General features: G+C 48.1%; 1 protein-coding gene across 4 annotated transcripts in view; it reads right to left on the bottom strand.

Moving 5' to 3' along the window:
- Window positions 1-615: 615 nt before the first annotated feature.
- VANGL1 (VANGL planar cell polarity protein 1) overlaps window positions 616-17,488 on the bottom strand; it is a 44,440-nt gene continuing 27,567 nt past the window's right edge. For 2 of the 4 annotated variants that reach the window (XM_030471771.1, XM_030471772.1), the window contains exons 5-8: window positions 12,840-12,973; window positions 9,362-9,494; window positions 7,157-7,391; window positions 620-6,296 (exon numbers count right to left, since the gene is read on the bottom strand). In XM_030471771.1, the coding sequence (XP_030327631.1) occupies window positions 6,036-6,296; window positions 7,157-7,391; window positions 9,362-9,494; window positions 12,840-12,973 (763 nt within the window). In that variant the 3' untranslated portion in view covers window positions 620-6,035. Of the gene's footprint in view, window positions 6,297-7,156; window positions 7,392-9,361; window positions 9,495-12,839; window positions 12,974-17,488 lie in introns of all 4 variants that reach the window. The other 2 variants (XM_030471773.1, XR_003989399.1) reach the window with 2 other exon arrangements.

The raw sequence follows: 17,488 nt of genomic DNA, 5'->3' as shown, positions 1-17,488 counted from the left end.
CAGCAGTCAAAGCCACCGAGGGGATCTGCAGGGCAGAGCCATAAGGCCAGGTACTCCCCATTGAAGAGCAGGTACCAAAGGCTGTGAAGGTTAAAGTGGCTGCTCCCCCATTTCCTTCTGCTTGACCTCTCCAAGCTCTCAGGATGCCGGTGATGGAAACTGGGAGGTGGGAAAGCTGCACCCAGAGGTGCTGTTGAGGCGAGATACCCACCTCACAGGCTCTGCATCCACACAAACAAGGAGCACTGGCTTTTCCACCTCTCACGACTCCTCCGAGCAAGGAACTCGGCAATGAACCCCACACTTCATGATTTGTGTGTGAACTACGAGACAGGAGGCAGAAAAACCTGTTCCCGCTCCAGTTGTGGCCCCCCCTCAGCTGCATTTGCTCCCCATCGTCTGAGATCTCAGGTGTTCAAAGCACTCACCCACCAGTCTTTCTTCTGGAGTGATAAATGAGTTTGCCTTCTACTGAAGCAGAAAGGGCTAGAACAAGGGTGACAAAGACAACCTCAGAAAGGTTAAACCACATGTTTGCAGGGCCCCCTCCCAGCCACAGCTAAGGAATGCCTGAAGGCCAGCGAAGCTGTCTGGAAGGAGAAGAGGGAAAAGTGGGACAATCCAATCTGGTTTCAGTTTATTTCCAGAATTTTACTGTACAAAATATGCAAAGTGTAAAACTTTTTTTTTTTATGTTTCAGTTTAAAAAAAAAAAAACCAACACAACCCCCATCCAGCTATAACTTAAGAGAACCCAGCTTGGAACAGAACAACTCTCTAGGCTAAGACCCACAGTGCATTAATGTCACAGACACCAGGAATTTGCTTACTTAAGTTCACAATTAGAAAAGGAACATAAAAGACCAGGTACCATTGCAGTTAAAGTCACATGTGCAAAGAGGAAAAAAGAAAGAAAGAAATGCTGGTTAGTGTCTATTGATTAGAAAACCTCGGCAAACCCCATCTTACTATACACAGTGTGTGTAGAAAAAGAGTATTACACAGTGATCAAAAAGAGGGCGAGGGAAGGACCGCCTTCCCCAAGACACAATAATGCTGAATCCAAGAAACAGGCACAGAAGAGTGTAAGATTCCTTCACAGTTACTGTCTGTGCAGGTAGCCACAGCACCCCCCCAGTGCAGGAGATACCCCCAAGCATCATTGCGCTGGTGAGAGGTGCAGCCAGAGGGAAGGATGCCCTCTCTGGGCAGGCAGAGCACACACAGGGCAGGGCTGGCTGCCCGCAGGGCTTCAGTACATTGTGGGGATTAAAAACAGAGTCTCTTGGAGGGATGCAGAGGGAGGGTAACACCAGTTGTACCACTGGTGTAACGGGGGGGACCTGGCTCAGGAGTATCCCAAAGCGGTCATAGAGCAGCGGTTGGAAACGGCAACTTTTGGTCATCATCTGTCGGAGGAGGAGCCTGAACGCAGGAGGATGTGTATTCCCATAGGAGACTTCACGGCCCAAAGTCATCTCTTTTAGAAGACAGAAATTCGGAGGGCTTTGGGGGAGTTTACTTTTGCTTGTAAAAAACCCCAAACAGTTCAATACCAAGAGCTTCCTTCTTAACACAGTTGGAATGCTGAACCACCGAGCCCGGCTTGAGGCTTTAGACATGTATAACGCACACACCTATGAGGGAAAAGCACAGACATACACAAACTGCATGAGGAAACGGACACCTGAACACACATCTCACGAACAGCTCTCATAGGGGAGGGCAGAACTGAGCACAACCAAAGAGCAGAGCCTGGGACCAGACTGCAGCGTTTTTGCCAAAGACTTTTGTTTTCCTTTTGGAAAAGGGCAGATTTACAAGTTTTGGTAAGCAAGATGATGGAACTGGCTTGAATAGGATTCCACATTCAGCACAGGATGGATCTTTCCAGTTCTTCAACAGCAAGCACTGGAAACCAGCACATCTCAAACAAGACTTTAAAAGCTACTTATGCAGGGTAGGGCCGGCTTCAGAATCAGCTCTCCCACAGGTTCTGGCATATTTGGCAATAGCAGATTCCCGAGGCTTTGCATGGAGATCCCCATCCCAAAGGAAAAGGTTAAGAGGCTCCATGAGGGGTGGGATTTGTTCAGATTTTCTCCAACCTTGTGCCTCATTGTGAGCTGCTCCCAAACTGCAGCCCAAGCACCCCATCCCAGTGGATACTTGTTCTGCCTCACTAGGGAATATCAGGGAAAAAAACCTCACAGGGAGGCGAGGACGGGAGCTGCAATGACTAAAGTTGCTGGCAGGAAAAGTTGTAGAGGCAGAAGTCAGAGGAATAACTGGCAGAGGCTAAAATCAGATCTGCCTTTCTCTCCTATAGCCCCCCTGCAAGTGTAATATCTACACTCTTAGAAGCTGGGAGGAATCTGTCTCTTTCCTTCTTTAGCCATGAAACAGAAAGCCAGGCTTCGTGGAAACCCACAGCCATCTCCATCTGTTCCAGAACAGTTCAAATAGCTGCGTCTGGTTTTGGAAGATCTCAGCACAGCTTTGGATTTAGGCTGTTACAAATCTGAGACCAAAAAAACCCCAAAGCCTTTAAAGTATCCAAGGAGCATACTTGAGAGTCACATGGAAAACACCAACATGGAAGAGAGGAATGGGGTAACATTATCAAATGGTCCAGTCTTTAGTGAAGGATGTCCAGTGCAAGGATCTCCTCTGAGGGGACATTGTTCACTTCAAACAGGGTTGTCTTACAAACCATTTGAACTCCAAAAAAACCCAACAATTCTCAGCCAGGTACAAGAATCCAGATTGGGAGAGAGGAGGGAGAATATGTGCATGGAGACAGTGCCGGATAGGAAAGGCATTTGGAGGAAAACAGCCTGCTCTTGGCTGGCAAAACCCTTCAAGCCTTATTTTTATGCTCAGCTCTTGGCAAGCTCTGCAGAAGGAAGGAGTGCGGGATTTGGATCGGAGCTGTGTTCCCTGTGGCTCGATTCTTACTCATTAGCTGGCTATAAACAGAGTTAAACAAACCAGGCTGCTCTCACCGCTCAGGGGTTTTATGAAGAGTCTGAATTCGTATAGATGCCACAGATCCATCTGTGGATCTCAAAGCACTTGACAAGTTGAGTTTAGCCTCCCAACACCCCAGTGAAGTAGGTATGACAGTGGTCCCCTGATTCTGCAGAGAGGGGAAACTAGAGAGACCCTGAGAAATAGGATGTCATTAAAAACAAGCACAGGGAATACTCAGGAGTCCCGATACCTCTTTGAGTCTGTCGTCACCCCTAAGCAGGTTGCATTCTAAAGAGCCCATTTGAGAGGCCAAGTCCTCTCCTCCAGATTTCATCAGGCAAAGCATTCACGGTGCTGACACAGGGAAGAGTGTTTAATTTAGGAGTTGGCCCCCATTGACAGTGTCCTTTCCATGGGCAGGCAGAAAAGGCAGCACTGATGAGGAAGCAGACCCAGAGCGAGCAAGCACCGCTTCTGTCTGCTTCTCCATGTGTTTAAGGATTTAATGGGATTAAGACATGAGTTTCCTGAGCAGATCCTGTCAGACAGACCCCCGGTGGGGCAGGGGAAAGGGGAAGGAAATCCTGGCAAAGTGAGAAACTTTAGCAGAGGTGCCTGTGAGAAGGTGCTCTCACATACAGCACACCCAAGCCCCCAGCAAGGGGGTTCTTGTTCTGGCTTCACAGAAATGAGCCAATTCAGCAGCAGCCTCCGCACAGGCAGAAGTGCTCCACAGTCTCCCAGTCTCTCCCTTGTTAGTGATGCACATCATGAAAGCCAGACACACGCACCTTCAGGAGAGCCAAGTGTGAGGAGATACTATATAGTTCCCCCCCACCTTTTTTCTTTAAAGGAATAGACCAATCTATATTTTCTAATTAAAACACTGCAAAGGCCACAGTCAATAAAGGAGTCCCTATACAGACTACCAGAAAGCCTGACCTAGAAAGAAACCCAAACACTAAGTTTAGAGAAGGCAAAACTCTACCTGCTTCCCATCCTTTAAGGGACATGGTCCTGCTCCCATCACGTACTGCACCATCTAGTTTCTTCACAACCACATCTGGCACATTACATGGAGAAGACAGGATCCAGGTGACTTCCACGCACTTGTAAGAAAGGTGCAGGACACTGCAGGCATCACTTGGATGAGGAATCACCACTCTGGACCCTTGTTGTGCTCCCTTGATCCCAAGAGGACTATCCACAGCTCCATTGCTGCTGAAGCTGGAAGAGGCTGGACCCTCCTGCCCTGTCCCCAGCTTAAGGTGGCTGCTCCCTCTCACCAGCTTGTGGTGGGCACCAGCCAGGCTGTGGAGGACTAGCAGAGCCCCACTCTTAGCTGGGCCACCTCATGCTGGTGGGAGCATGGAGGCAGCCCCATGAGTTGCTGGAGGAGCGCAGGGAAGGCCAAAGGGGACAGGAGGGGCTGTCACAGCCCCTCTCGGAAGACTACCCACCCTGGCAACAAAAGGCACTGGCTTACGTAGAACTGGGGCCCTCTGTGTTAAGACATCCATATGGAGGGCAGGTCAGATCCTGTCCTGATAAGAGATATTTGCATGGCAAAAGAGTGGGCAGAATGAATCATTTTGCATTCACACACAAATCCACTGCCACAGAGCTGGGACCTGACTGAAGGCAGCTCACTGCCAGCCTCAGAGCTGGCTCTGGAGTCACCCCATGCCCTGTGCCAGCAATCAGATACTGCTTTTGACTCATCATTAAAAGCAAACCTCCCAAACCCCTCTAAAACTCAGGTGACACTAAAGCCACACTGGTGGACACAGGCAAAACAAAACTGCACATTTCAGGAGCAGATCCCAGCACCGAGCAGTACAGAAAGGCCAAGAAAGGCAGGAGGCAGGCAGGTTTTCAACATTCAGACACAGTTTGGTATTTCTTAGCTAGAGCTGAAGGCGTATGGTGGAGAAGGACACACAGCAGTTCTCCAAAGCAAGTGCACGTGGCAGAGGTCAGCCCTTCCCTAGCTCTTCTCCTTCTCCTTTCCTCCAGACACACTTGAAGCTGGTTAGAGAGGGAGGGGTGCATTCCTGCCTGCGCCCCTTCTCCTCAAAGAGGCTGTCAGATGTAGGGAGGGTCTGTGATTTATCTGAGGAGGGGCCAGCTACTCACCTCCCCTGTCCCAGTGCAAATAGGCAGCCCTTGCAGGTGCAAAAGGAAGTGGCAGTAAGGCAGAGCCTGAGGGGACTGCGGCTGGAGAAACATATTGGGAAAGCCAGACAGAGAAGACAGAAACAGGGAGCCTTGGGAGTGCCCGACAGAGATGCAGGCAAGCAGGAGAGAGGAAGCAGGTGAGAGATAACAGGGAGCTGTGTCGCATGGAACAGTTTCACTAACAAGCACTGGGATAAAAACATAAAGCAAAACCAATCTGAAGAGCTGCAAACGGGCTGTTCCAGTTCGAGACAAGCAACTTCAGAGACACAGAAGGCAAAACCATCCCACTGTGCTCATAGAGGTCCAGCTCTGACAGAAGAGGGTATATGGAGAGAGGGAAAAGAAGTCTTCAGATGAGGTGGCTCCCAGAAGTAGCCCCCTCACACCCTCCCTTTGATACCCTCTCCTCCCCAAATGCACAGGGACTGCCACATCCCTGCGCAAGCAAGGTTTCTACAGCAAAGATGTGAGCAATATACTCTTCAGAAACAGCTACGGGTAGGAAAAGCAGAGAGGAAAAAGCACAGGCGTGTGTATGGCATAAAGGCAGCGCTCCAACAAAAATAACCCATGTTGCAATCGTGAGGAGAAAGAGCGAGCGCGAGACTTACAGTATGCCTGGAAAGGGGGGGAAAAGGGGAAAACTCTGTTCTGTCTCCAAGGCTGAGCTAACCGAGCCAAGTCACCCTGTCGCCTCTTAAGATATTTCTTTCTAGATAAGATATTCCAACTCCCCCCCACCTTTCCAAATAAAGTGCAGATGGTCAAATATTACTGGTCCATCATCTGCCAGTTTCAGTCAGCATTGGGGAAATCAAACCCAAAAAGCACGATATTGAAAGACAAAATCCAATCCCCAAAGAACCCACCCTCAGAATCCCTTAGACTGAAGTCTCAGACTGTAAGCGGAGGACGAATTTATGAGATTTAGGGTCTATGAACTCTTCGGAGAGTTTGATGAAGGGGATTTTTTTCACATTAACAACAAGGCTGAAGTCCAAGCACTTGAGGACAAAGACGCCGCCGTCTTGTAACCCGCTCGTGACCGCTTCCTCGCTGACTAGCGTCCAGTGCTTGGAGAACCAGCGATCCCTGTCGTACTGGAGGGTTGGGCCCGGGCTGAGGTAACGCTCCAGGAATGCCTGCCGGGAGAGGGACACGTGTTAGCACCAGCCCTACCACTTGTTCTGCATCGATGCTCTCTTCCCAGCCCCAGGTTCAGCTCCGCGAGCATGGGCTTGCCACGCCGGGAATTGTTTCAGCTTCCACGCTTCAGGAGACATCCTCTCCCCAGTGCCTCCCAGCTTTTCAGACCCCAGGAGCAGATACAACCACCAGGAGAGTCTCTTTCAGTCCATCCCAGCACAGTTATAGCCCTGACTTCTGCTGTCAGCAGTGCCATCTGGCAGCAGTTCAGTACAGCAGAGCTCATTTCTCCCCTCCTAGCCCCATAACCCATCCCAAAACTGCAGTCCCAGGCAGGCAGATTAAATAGCTGGCCTTCCCTTCTTCAGGCCAAGGTGGAAGGCAGAGGTTTCCATGTTTGCAGCCTGACTGAGGCTGCACAGCTGAAAGCAGAACAGGGAATGCTGTTTGATGTCGGTTGCTTTAACATCTCCTTTGCAATCTTAACAGCAGCAGAACTCCCCCTTGCATACCTGGGCAAGGTCTCAGGTGGATCCTAGTGAGAGGATGCTAAGGCTCATCTCTTGGTAGCATTTCTGCTTCTAGGGTAGTAAGTCCTGGGTAAATGCCTAAGAGTAAATTCTTGCATTTCTAACCCTTTTCTAGGACTGTGGGATGTTCTTAGAGAGGAAGGTGGAGAGTAGGAGGTGGATAATGTGACCCTTTAAGCCCTGATGCAGCCTATGCACTGATCATATCACAGACAGCAACTATGAAAACCTCCACTGAGCTCCCTGGACAATTTCCTGCCCTGTGTGTCCACCCAAATGTGCTATCCCTTTCTCTCTCCTTCCTGCACCATTAAAGAAAGCGTTACCTTTGGTGTCATGTTATTGGTGATGCAGAAGGACAAGTGTTGCAAGATGCTCTCCATGCTGTGGTACTGCTGCTGGCGGGTGGTGCGAAGGTACTTCTGCAGAGCTCTTGCCATGGAGGGGAAGATTGCCTGGGCTGCTTCTCGGGGGTCCATCATCTCTCCTGGAGCTTTCTGCTGTTCCTCTGCCTGGAGGCGTTTGATGTGAGTGAAAGCCTCCTCTACCGCAACCACAAGCCTGCAGAAGGAAAATCAGGATAGCAGGAGCCATAATGAGAGGTAGGATGAGGGTGTGGTTAAGGCAGAGCCTGGGAGTCAGGATACACAAGCTCCTATTCCCATCTCTGCTACTGAGTCACTGCCTGCCATCAGGCAATTCACATACAATCTCCTTCACTGACAGTCTGAGGGGTAGACAGCAGCTTGCTTTCCTTGACCAGCGATTGAGGGCCATAAACCAGGATTAAGGCTTTAAAGCCTGAATGTTGTACTTGGTTCTGCCAACACAGCATAAACATCAGTTAGATGATTCAAACAAGACACAGCTGCCCTTGCATTTAATGCATGTCTTTGAAAACAACGGTTCCAGCATACAGGATTGCAATGTGGGGCAGCAGTCAGGAAGAGGCTGGCTATAAACTAGCATGGCCCAGGACACAGACTGCTCAGAGACTCCGTGCTCACAAGCTGCAGTGTGCTCTGACACACAGCAGCCAGGTACAGAGACTGTGCTGCTGAATGATGGCTCTGCACCCCCCATCCAACAGCCACAGGGCTCCCCCCTCCACTCCTAACACTGCAGCTAGAGGCATCCTCTGCAAACCACTCCTGTGTTGGCACAGGTGAGCAAACACCAAGACCACTGCATAAAAAGGCAAACAGATGCCATATAACACTTGCAAGTTAGCCCAGAACTAAGGAACAAGTGAGGGGCTACGCTGTAGTTAGTGAGGAAAAAGCAATGACAGTAGAAGAATCACTCAACTAACCCTTTTGCCCCTCCATACAGGACTTGCTTCACACTAGATTTCCACTCAAGTCACTAACTACTGTCCACACTGCCCTCAATATCCAAAGCATCTTAAAGCCAGGGGAAGCTGCCTCACAATCAGCACAGGTACAGAATACTACATTTGGAGTGTGTATGAGGAACAGCACAAGAAGCCCTGACCCCTTCCTATTTTGTGGGGAAGAGGGGAGTGGGAATCAGTTTCTAATCTCTTCGCATATATTTGTTGCAGCTCTGACCTTCTCCTTTGAGACATCTGGCCTGATCTTCTAGTGACTGATGGGTTTTGTCTGCCTAAGCAGCTGTTCTAACCAAACTCAGCAAGCAAGGGCGATGTGCCTGAGTTGGGATGTTACACTGCACAGAAAGGAAAGTTCCTATTGCTGGAAGAGAGCCTAAAAGACAGCGGCTATAGAGCACAGGTCAGCCCAAAGCAGGCTAAGGGACACACACCATGCCAGCACTTTCCCAATGAAATATAAACTGCCAAAAGAAAACACAAACCAAGCCAGCTCCTTCCAGTTATGGCACATTCCTTCCAAACACAGCTCAGTTCAGGGGTGCCTGTCCGTAAGCAACTTGCCTCAAACTGTTAGGTATGTTAACTACGAACTGTAATTAGGCTCCAGAGCAAATAGAGGCACTATCTCGGGTCACATCAACAAAGTATCAACTCTGCAGCCTGAAGTATGACTGGCAGAAAATAAACCTATGGTCCAAAATAAAATCTAACTACTTCTGGTCACATCTTTCCTCCCCAACTCATTGAAGAGGGCAGTCAAACTGCCCCTTTGAGTAGTGTGCCAACACAAATATTCTCCTCATCCATGAACAGGCAACACCAAGTGCTCTATGGATCCTGGCTCTGGATTACTTGAGCTGAGACGACAAGGCTGGGCATGGGGGAAAACAATGGGATTTCCTACAGCAAGAAACCACAGATTTGTCAAGCACTGGACTGTTCCCTAATCCATGACATTGCATTAGCTTATCTGCATAATATACACGAGCTCTGCTTTATGCATGTTCTTCAGATAATCCCAGTTACAAACCGTCACCATCCCTTATGCATCTGGATTTCATACGCTTCTTTGCTGTGACAGATTTACAGCCAACCCCCAGCCCCTTAAATCAGAGGCTCCTCTGTGGGGCTTGGCAATCCCCATGGGGCAGAGCCTTGCAGGAGGGGATGGCTTTACCTTGCGCGGCGCTTTCTCACTCGCCGCTCGTGATCAGCCTCTTCGTAGTAGAGCTCGTTGTGACTGGAGTCCCTGCGACGGGCCGCGGCCGCGATCATGGCACGGGACTGCCCCGCCGCGTTGTTCCCTGGGCCTTGGAGAGGCAAGGACAACCCAAAAGGTGGTGTTACTGCCACAGGAATGGGGCTGGGACAGACCAGCGCCCCACAGCATCTGCCAAGTGCTCTGTGGCTCCAGCCTTCCCAGCTGAAGCTATAAACCCTTCCCCGGTCCTCAGGAGCTCTGGTAGAAACCCTGCTAGGCAGCACGGGCTTAGAGAGGGGGCTTTGCCACATGGACGAGGGAAGTTAGTTGGGATGACATGTACACAAAGGCAGAGGTGAGGTGCACATGCCAAGGATGCAACTTACCACCCATTATATATGTTTTCAGTTTGAAGGCAAGGGCAGCTGGAACATACCACATTTCAGCAACAAGACAGTGCAAGCGCACAAGAAGGGAGGAGTTGGAAAGAGGAGAAAGACAAACACAAGAACATCATGAGACATGGAGATGAATGAACAAAAGCCAAACTCCAGACAGTTACACGCAGGGAAGAAAAACAGGATGCAGGGCCAGCAGGGTCACCTTTAGATAAAGCATAGGCTTTCCCAGAAGGGCAGATGCTGTCAGAGCAGCAGCATTCCTGCAGTGGGGTAGGTTGGGGTCTATGTGTGTAGTAGCTTCTCATGGCACTCTGAGCAGCACCTGCCTTACAGCTTCTGTTGCTGTTAACAGATCCTACACAGGTACAGCAACAGGGAAGCTGCAATCTGCTCTGTAACACCCACTTAAGTGACAGAGCTGCCTACTACAAGACCTTAACTAGTGACCTTAAAATACAGTAGTAGGTTCTGCAGCTCCCCCATGAAGCTTCACAGCTATTCAAGCAGAAAGAGGCAAAATAATGCTGCCCCGTAGGTCTACCAACCCTTCTATCTAGCTAGAGGTGGCTCTACCCAGAGGGGAAAATGGAGAAGTCTAGGACTGCATCCAAACCACCAAGAGCTGCTTTTCTGACTAAGTGCTCTGAAAGCCCCCACTCTCAACTGGCAGTGGTTAAGGCCAATCAGTTGCAGGACATGCTTAAAATTGTTCTGCTCATGCAAGGGCAACTCTTTGATTTCTTTCCTAAAAAGCACAAAGCACATTCCAGGACAGAAGCCTGAAGTTCACACGGCAGCGGGAAGGACAAGCATTCACACAGGCAGCTTCTGAAGAGGCTAAACACTTCACACTTTGACAGCCCTGAAATGGAGGATGTGACTCAAGGGAGATACTAGCTCCCAAATTGGGATTAGAACTGTAATTTGCCTTGTTGACTATGCCCAGCGACAAAAATCCTGGTTTTGAAGGTGAGCCTCCCCACTCTGTATAAGAGAGATTACAGCAAGATTTTTTTCCTTCCTGGCTGCTTCATTATCAAATACAAAAGCTGCCAACAAATTAGGCTGCCTTAATAGCATTACTGTCTTTTCATGTGCAGGGTGTAAGAGACTGTCAGGATGCCAGGGTAAGCTGCAGCCAGAACTACGCTCTGCTTCGTCAAATGGATGGGAATCTTCTTAAAGATGTGCCTCTAAGCCTGAGATTTCCACATCCGCAAAGGCAGCGGCATTGCACAAGGAATAGTACTGCCCCACAAGGGAAGGCACAAGTCTTCAGGCCCTGGCAGGCTCATGAGCTTGACACGTGGAAAGGCCTGCCAGCCACGTGTAGAGCTTGCTTCTGGTTCCTTCTCTTCCAACAAAGGCTGTGAGCTATCAGCTCCTAAGCTATTATGCTATCAGACTGACAGTTTTACTTCTGAGCTTGGGAGCCCCAACATCCCAGCAGGTGCTGCAGGAACACAGACCCTGCCACATCCCAAAGAGATGCACTGCATCAGAGGAGGAGACACGCCAGCTACTAGCCAGAACGGCACATCCTGCAGCCAGCCTGGTGGGCCATTGGCTTTGAATGGTATGCAGACACCTTTGGGATCGGGAAGCCCTCACCTTCCACACAGCAGCCTCACTGAGAGTAAGCTGCTGGAATGAAAGATTGCACCTCTAGAAGAATGCAGAGCACGTCTGCTTGCTTCCCCTCTCCAACTCAACTTGTTCTCTCCCACCTTTGAGCTTCCTCATTCCAGGCAGCAAGGGACACGCTAAGGGCAAGCCTGCCCTTTCCCTCCCCCCTGCTTCCCCCTTCCTCTGTCAGGATGGGGACATCTCACTGTAAGGATCTAAATAAACCTCCAATTCATTTTATGGATCAGGAGTGCTGCATCAGGTTTGGGGAAACATTTAGAATAAGGTCTTTGAAACTTCTGAAGTCAAAGTGAAATAAATACATTTATAACCTAATTTACACAAAAAAACCCCCAACTCACACCCATAAGGCACTGAAACTTTGCTGAAGGCAAAACAATCACGTCCCATGTTTTTCCATGTGACATCCTTCATATTTCAGTCTCCACACGCAGCATGCAGAGCCACCTTTCCCAGCTAACCCCCTTCCCAGCTCTAAAAGCCTTTCAATACTAACAAATTCATGGGCAGGATGAGCCTTGCCACATTTTGCCACAAGACTTCAGCCACCCTTCACCATAAAAGCTTCCCTCTACAGCTTCAGCTTTTCCATCAAAGGAATGTGTACTTTTACAAAGGTTGTGATGGCTGAGCATAACCTGCTTATCAAGCCTAGCTTTCACTGATAGGGTTTAAGAGTGCCAAATGATTTAAGTCCAGTTTTTACTGCTTTGAATGTCCACAAGGAATCCACCCATCCATCCATCCACAGGCCTCTTTAAAGCCCAAAAGCTTGAAACAGATTTGTCGAATGGCAAAGCTCAAAGGGGATAGTTATCTGTGTCTGAATTTCCATGAACTGCTTAGTGTCAGGATTACTTGGGAGCACAGCCATGCATAAGCCAGGCATAGCTAATTTAGTGCTAAGGCTGCAGGCTGACAAGCATTGCTTTCACTGGCAACTGCTGCTTACACAGTTGCTTCTTCCCACATTGGTATCAACCTTCTTCACCTTCCTGAAGGCTGCCTGTGGAAGCATCACAATAAACCACTGGGGAACTCATTTAGGTTAAAAGTTGTGTTTATTGTACTATCACAACCAAGGAGATGACCCAAGGGTGACAAAAAGCAGAGGCTGCTTAAAACAAGCAGTGGTGCCAAAAAGTGCTTGTCAAGCCACGTAATTATAAAGCCTGACCCAAAACTTGGCTACTTCGCCTGGCAAAGACAAAAGCCTTATTGTGGGCTAAACACATCTGTAAAGTCACGGGGAACTGGCAAACCCGGCACTGTTAGGAAGATTTCCAGCAAGAGACAAGGATTTGGCAAAGCAAAAAGGTGAGAATGTGTGCATAACAAAGCATAAAGCCAACCCAGCCCTTCCCCATCCCACCCAGTCTCAGGGACTGGCATTTCACCTCACCTACCATCAACATTGTAGACTTTCAGGCCAGCCATGTGCTTGGCTGCACGGGATTTGGAGGCTGTTAGTAAGGCCGGGTTGTAGACTGTGAAATCTCTGTAGTAGTTTTCCAGAACCACCAGTGCAGCTCGCTGGATGCTAGGGGCAAACAGAGAGAACAAACAAAATACAAGACAAAGCCCCCCAAAACGCAACAAGTTCTTTTATTTCCTTAAAGTAAATGATGATAATGATAATAATAAATAGCCACATTATTTGTGACAGGATTATCACACCCACAGAATTGTGCAATACACAGAATATCAGTTATCTTCTAGGACCTGAAATTTAACTTGAAATGCACAACAAATGTGCCCTCACCTTAACAGGAGGATGACAGGAAATCCCTAAACAAGGGCAGCACAAACTGAAGCACTAAGCTGCCTGCAGTATGGGAAAATACAGAACAAGAGCTCAGCCTGCCTTGGCTGCGACACAGGGACCTTGCCCAGGCTGAAGATCAGAGCACCACCACACTGGTTCTGCTGTAGATGGCCAGCCTAGATGGAAGGACCAGCTCAGGATGGATGCTTTTCCCTTTGAGTCATTTCCAGCCGCACCTCAGAGCTTCTCCATCAGAGCACTGACAAGAGCCCAAATCTCTTCAGCTTTCACAGCAAGATAAGATCGCTGCCTGAGGAGCATGGCTGCTGGAGAAGGGATTACCTCAGTATTGCTTGTTAAATCCCAGGAGGGACAGAATGAGCAGCAGTGACACTCCCTCCATCCCTTTGAAGGGATGCTTCTACATAACATGACGACACATGGGAGCAAAACAGCACACACGCCAGCAGCAGGAAAGGCTCAACCCAGAGGTATCTTCCTTTGCAATCATTTCAATAACAGAGGTGTCTGTAGACACTGCTACCAACAAACAGGACAGTATTTCAAAACAAGGCAGAGCTATGGTGTTTAGCAATGCCAACACACACACACGGGATCTCGGACATGGCTCTCTCCACGTTGCTCTGGCTCCATGCCCCAGTGTGGTCTGGCTGGCAGTAGTGTTCTGAGCAAGCCATCAAGATCACCTATTCAGCCAGCTGGAGTTTGCCAAGAACCCACATTTCGTTTCATTTTGAACCCACAAATATTATAAAGGGAACTGCCAACATGTTTGTTGCCAGTTAATTGTAAAGTTCACACTTAGCAACAAAGCCTCTCCTAAAGAAAGCAACTGAGTATTCTCACACGTTACAACATAGGAAGAAAACATTACAAGGATGGGAACGTGGGAAAAGAAGATGTCAGCAAATTAAGACCTAAATTCAATTCTCAGCACTATGACTGATTCAAGGCATGCTCCCAGAGGAGCAATTTCAATTTTCCTGTGCCTGGTGCTAATATTAAACTTCTGCATCACACCCCAGTGATTTAAACACAACACACACACATACCCCCTCTGCCACTGATCAGTGAATTAAGTGTGGATGCCAGCCCATTCACCAGGTCCTGAGACAGAAGAACAAACCCAGACTTGTTCACTGTGTACCTTCAGCAGTCAGTATGAAGGCACAGCACCATATATTTCATTAGCTGTATAACTTTAAGACGACTAATTCAGCTTTTGAAGCAAATTCTTTCTTCAGGACTGTTTGGATGCGGATTTCTTCTGCATCCAGCTAAAGCATCTTGAAGAAGCTTTACCCTTCAGGTGCCAGTCCTTCATATTTCCTCATACCAGGTTCGTTAAAAGCAACTCCATTTAAGCACTCAGCTGTTGATATGAAATAAAAAGGCACTATTTAACCAAGGAAAAAAACTTTCCTTTAACGAAGCAGTACAAACTGACCTACTGCCACACGCACGTAGGCGCTAATAAAACAAATGAAAGGCAGTTTATTCCTCTCTGCCAAACTTGTGATTTCTACTGTGAGTTCACTGCAGCTTAAAACCAAAATGTCATAAAAGAAGTCATGTGGCAACAGCACATACTCCCCTTTCTGACTGCATTCAAACATGACCAAGTTTTTCCATGTCCACTTCCCAGGAAGGCAAAAACTCCACAGAGTTTCATCCCGAAATGCAATGTCTGCAAAACTAGGACCAACTAAAACCAACAAGATAAAAATTAAACAGAGTTATACTCTGCTAATACACTGCTCTCATTTCAGACAGCACTGGGACTTCCATCCCAGCAGTGGGAAATGGAGGTACTCCATTGACCAACTAGCTCTATCAGGACAAAACAAAATGCATCACAGGAGAGAATAACTTATTTTAATAGACACACATTTTCCCTGGACCCCACAGAGTGTGTTATCACCAGGATGCCGGCTTTCCCCACCTACTACTACCCCTTCCATCTCCTAAATAACCTACTCCACTAATTCATTGTCACATCCACCCAAGATCTAAACACAATAAAGCTTTTACATTGCAGTAACTGCCCTGAAAATTAAAGCCCAGATACTTCTTGCCAACGCAAATCCAGTACAGGCTCAGACCCACATATGAGATACCCCAATGACACAGAGGGTCTGCTCTCTAGGAAGAGAATTCTAAGTAGACATTAGTTTCCTAAGCTTCTAGCAGGCTATTTGTATCTCCCATGGAGTCATCCCAAGCATGGCAGGTTAGGAGGACAGCTCTACTGTGACTCTGCAAATTCTCTTTTGAAGAAAAAGGGAAAAAAAAATAAAGAGAAGATGCTGCAGACAAGAAAATTAGAAGGGTCACGATAATTAGCAAGAGAGGAGAAGGCTGAATCAAAGCCTTCTGAGCTGTGTTGCTCAACCTCTTCAGCCACATCAAGGGGAAGCCTCACCCTGCGGAGCTCAGGACAGCCAGCCCTGCCCCATAAGGAGCTGCAAAGCAACAAGAACCCCCCCCCAAACAGGCACAGCCATCCCAAGCACAGCAGAAAGAGACCCAATTTGTACAACACAATGTGCAAGGAGGAAGGCAACCACAAGCAAATAACCATCCAGAGCAGTCCTGAGGAGCAATGGTCTCATGGTTTGTGAGCAAAGAAGAATGCTAAAGCTGCTGTCTCCTCATAGAAATTCAGGGATTTTGGGACTTTCCACTGCAGGGCAGACCCTGGCTTGGCAAACAAGGTGAAGTGGCTGCAGTAGGCCTCCTCTCCACACACACCCCAGCTCCGATGGGAATGGGAACTGGCAGCCCTCCCAGAGCCCATGTTTGGAAGCTCTTCCCTTGCAGCAGCATCTCAGGAGTTGTTCAGCACCATGTCGGTCACTGCATTCATTCCCTCCACACTTTAGCAAACGGGGGCTTCCCTTGCCTTTATGAGTTTAAAGGAACAGGGAGGGACAGGAAGAAAGTGAACAGAGAGTTCCAATACTTCATTGCCTACTTGGAGAAGGTCAGAGCGAGGATCCTCCTCATGTCCTAGGAAGATCATATCAAGACACAAATAAAGTATTTTCATGCAACAGTTTAGACTCAAAACCTTCAACAGGAGGGGAAAAAAAACCCCTCTCAATACAGGCCAGTAGCCTACTGGAAACCCACTTTTCCTTGTGGGCTGTACCAGTAAGGTTCTATGTTTTGTTGCTTTGCATTTTGTGTAGTTGGAGGGTTGCTTTTATTTTTGTTCTAAATGATCATCATTGCTACCCTGAAGAAGGCCGTGTCACAGCATGCTGCCGAGAGGGAAAGCAAACAAGCAGACGCCACAGGGTACCTCACTGGCATTTGGCAGCAGAGAAACGCAGAGTCCTTTACAAACAGTAATGAATTAACTTTTACAGGGCATCCAGGGAAGCGGAGGAGGGGGAATATGTGACACAAAGGCAGCAACTATTGCCAATTCTTTTCTCTCAGAAGGTAAGTCAAGAACAGTTTTGCCTGAATACTTGCTCCTAGGTGGGATTTTGATACCTGAGGTCTTGCTGTACTCTGTAGCTCATCTTGGCTTTGTATTTGCCTTCTGTGACACAGCTACACCAATACTGACACTGGCTTTTTTAGAGGGTTTCCAGGAAAACAAGCCAATGCTATACTGAAGCAAAGCACAAAGAAAGAAGCTTGTTTATATAATCAAAACACTGGCTTTGGGCCCTGCTGGTTTCTAGGAAAAGGGGTTTGAGTTTCCTGAAATGATGAGGAAGGGTTAGTGAAAAAGAAAATACTGAGAAGAAAAAGAAAATACTGAGAAGAAAAAGAAAATACTGAGAAGAAAAAGAAAATACTGAGAAGAAAAAGAAAAAGAAAGAGGTTGAAGCCACACGTCGACACCCAAAATTGCCACTGGACATACTAGAGACCATCATTCACATGGTTTTAGCAGATTTGTGCTTTCCTGCTAAGCTAGAAATGCAGCCTGTCATGGTACCATACCAACCACCAGGTAGACACTGCTAATCGTCAAAGGCAGAGGAGTGCCTCATGGTTTTGTAACAGATACAAGTACACATACAGAAAGAGCTGAGCTGTTTGCTGCCAAAGCATCCACTTCCTTACCTCACTGTAGATGCAAATCCTGCATCATCAGAGTTTAGGGTGAGCCACACACCTAAAATCCACAGGGATAGTCAGAGAGGCCTGATCAGTCCTGTGTTAATTGAGGGTTGAGGAAGCCTGGGGTTATTTAATCCAATGGTTCCCAACACAGACTCCTCTCCTCCAACAACACTTTTTATTAATGTT

This window comes from Strigops habroptila, chromosome 2 (assembly GCF_004027225.2).
Source record: "Strigops habroptila isolate Jane chromosome 2, bStrHab1.2.pri, whole genome shotgun sequence".
Lineage (NCBI taxonomy): Eukaryota > Metazoa > Chordata > Aves > Psittaciformes > Psittacidae > Strigops > Strigops habroptila.
Note: the sequence above shows the minus strand (reverse complement) of the source record. Positions and strands in the feature narration are given on the sequence as shown.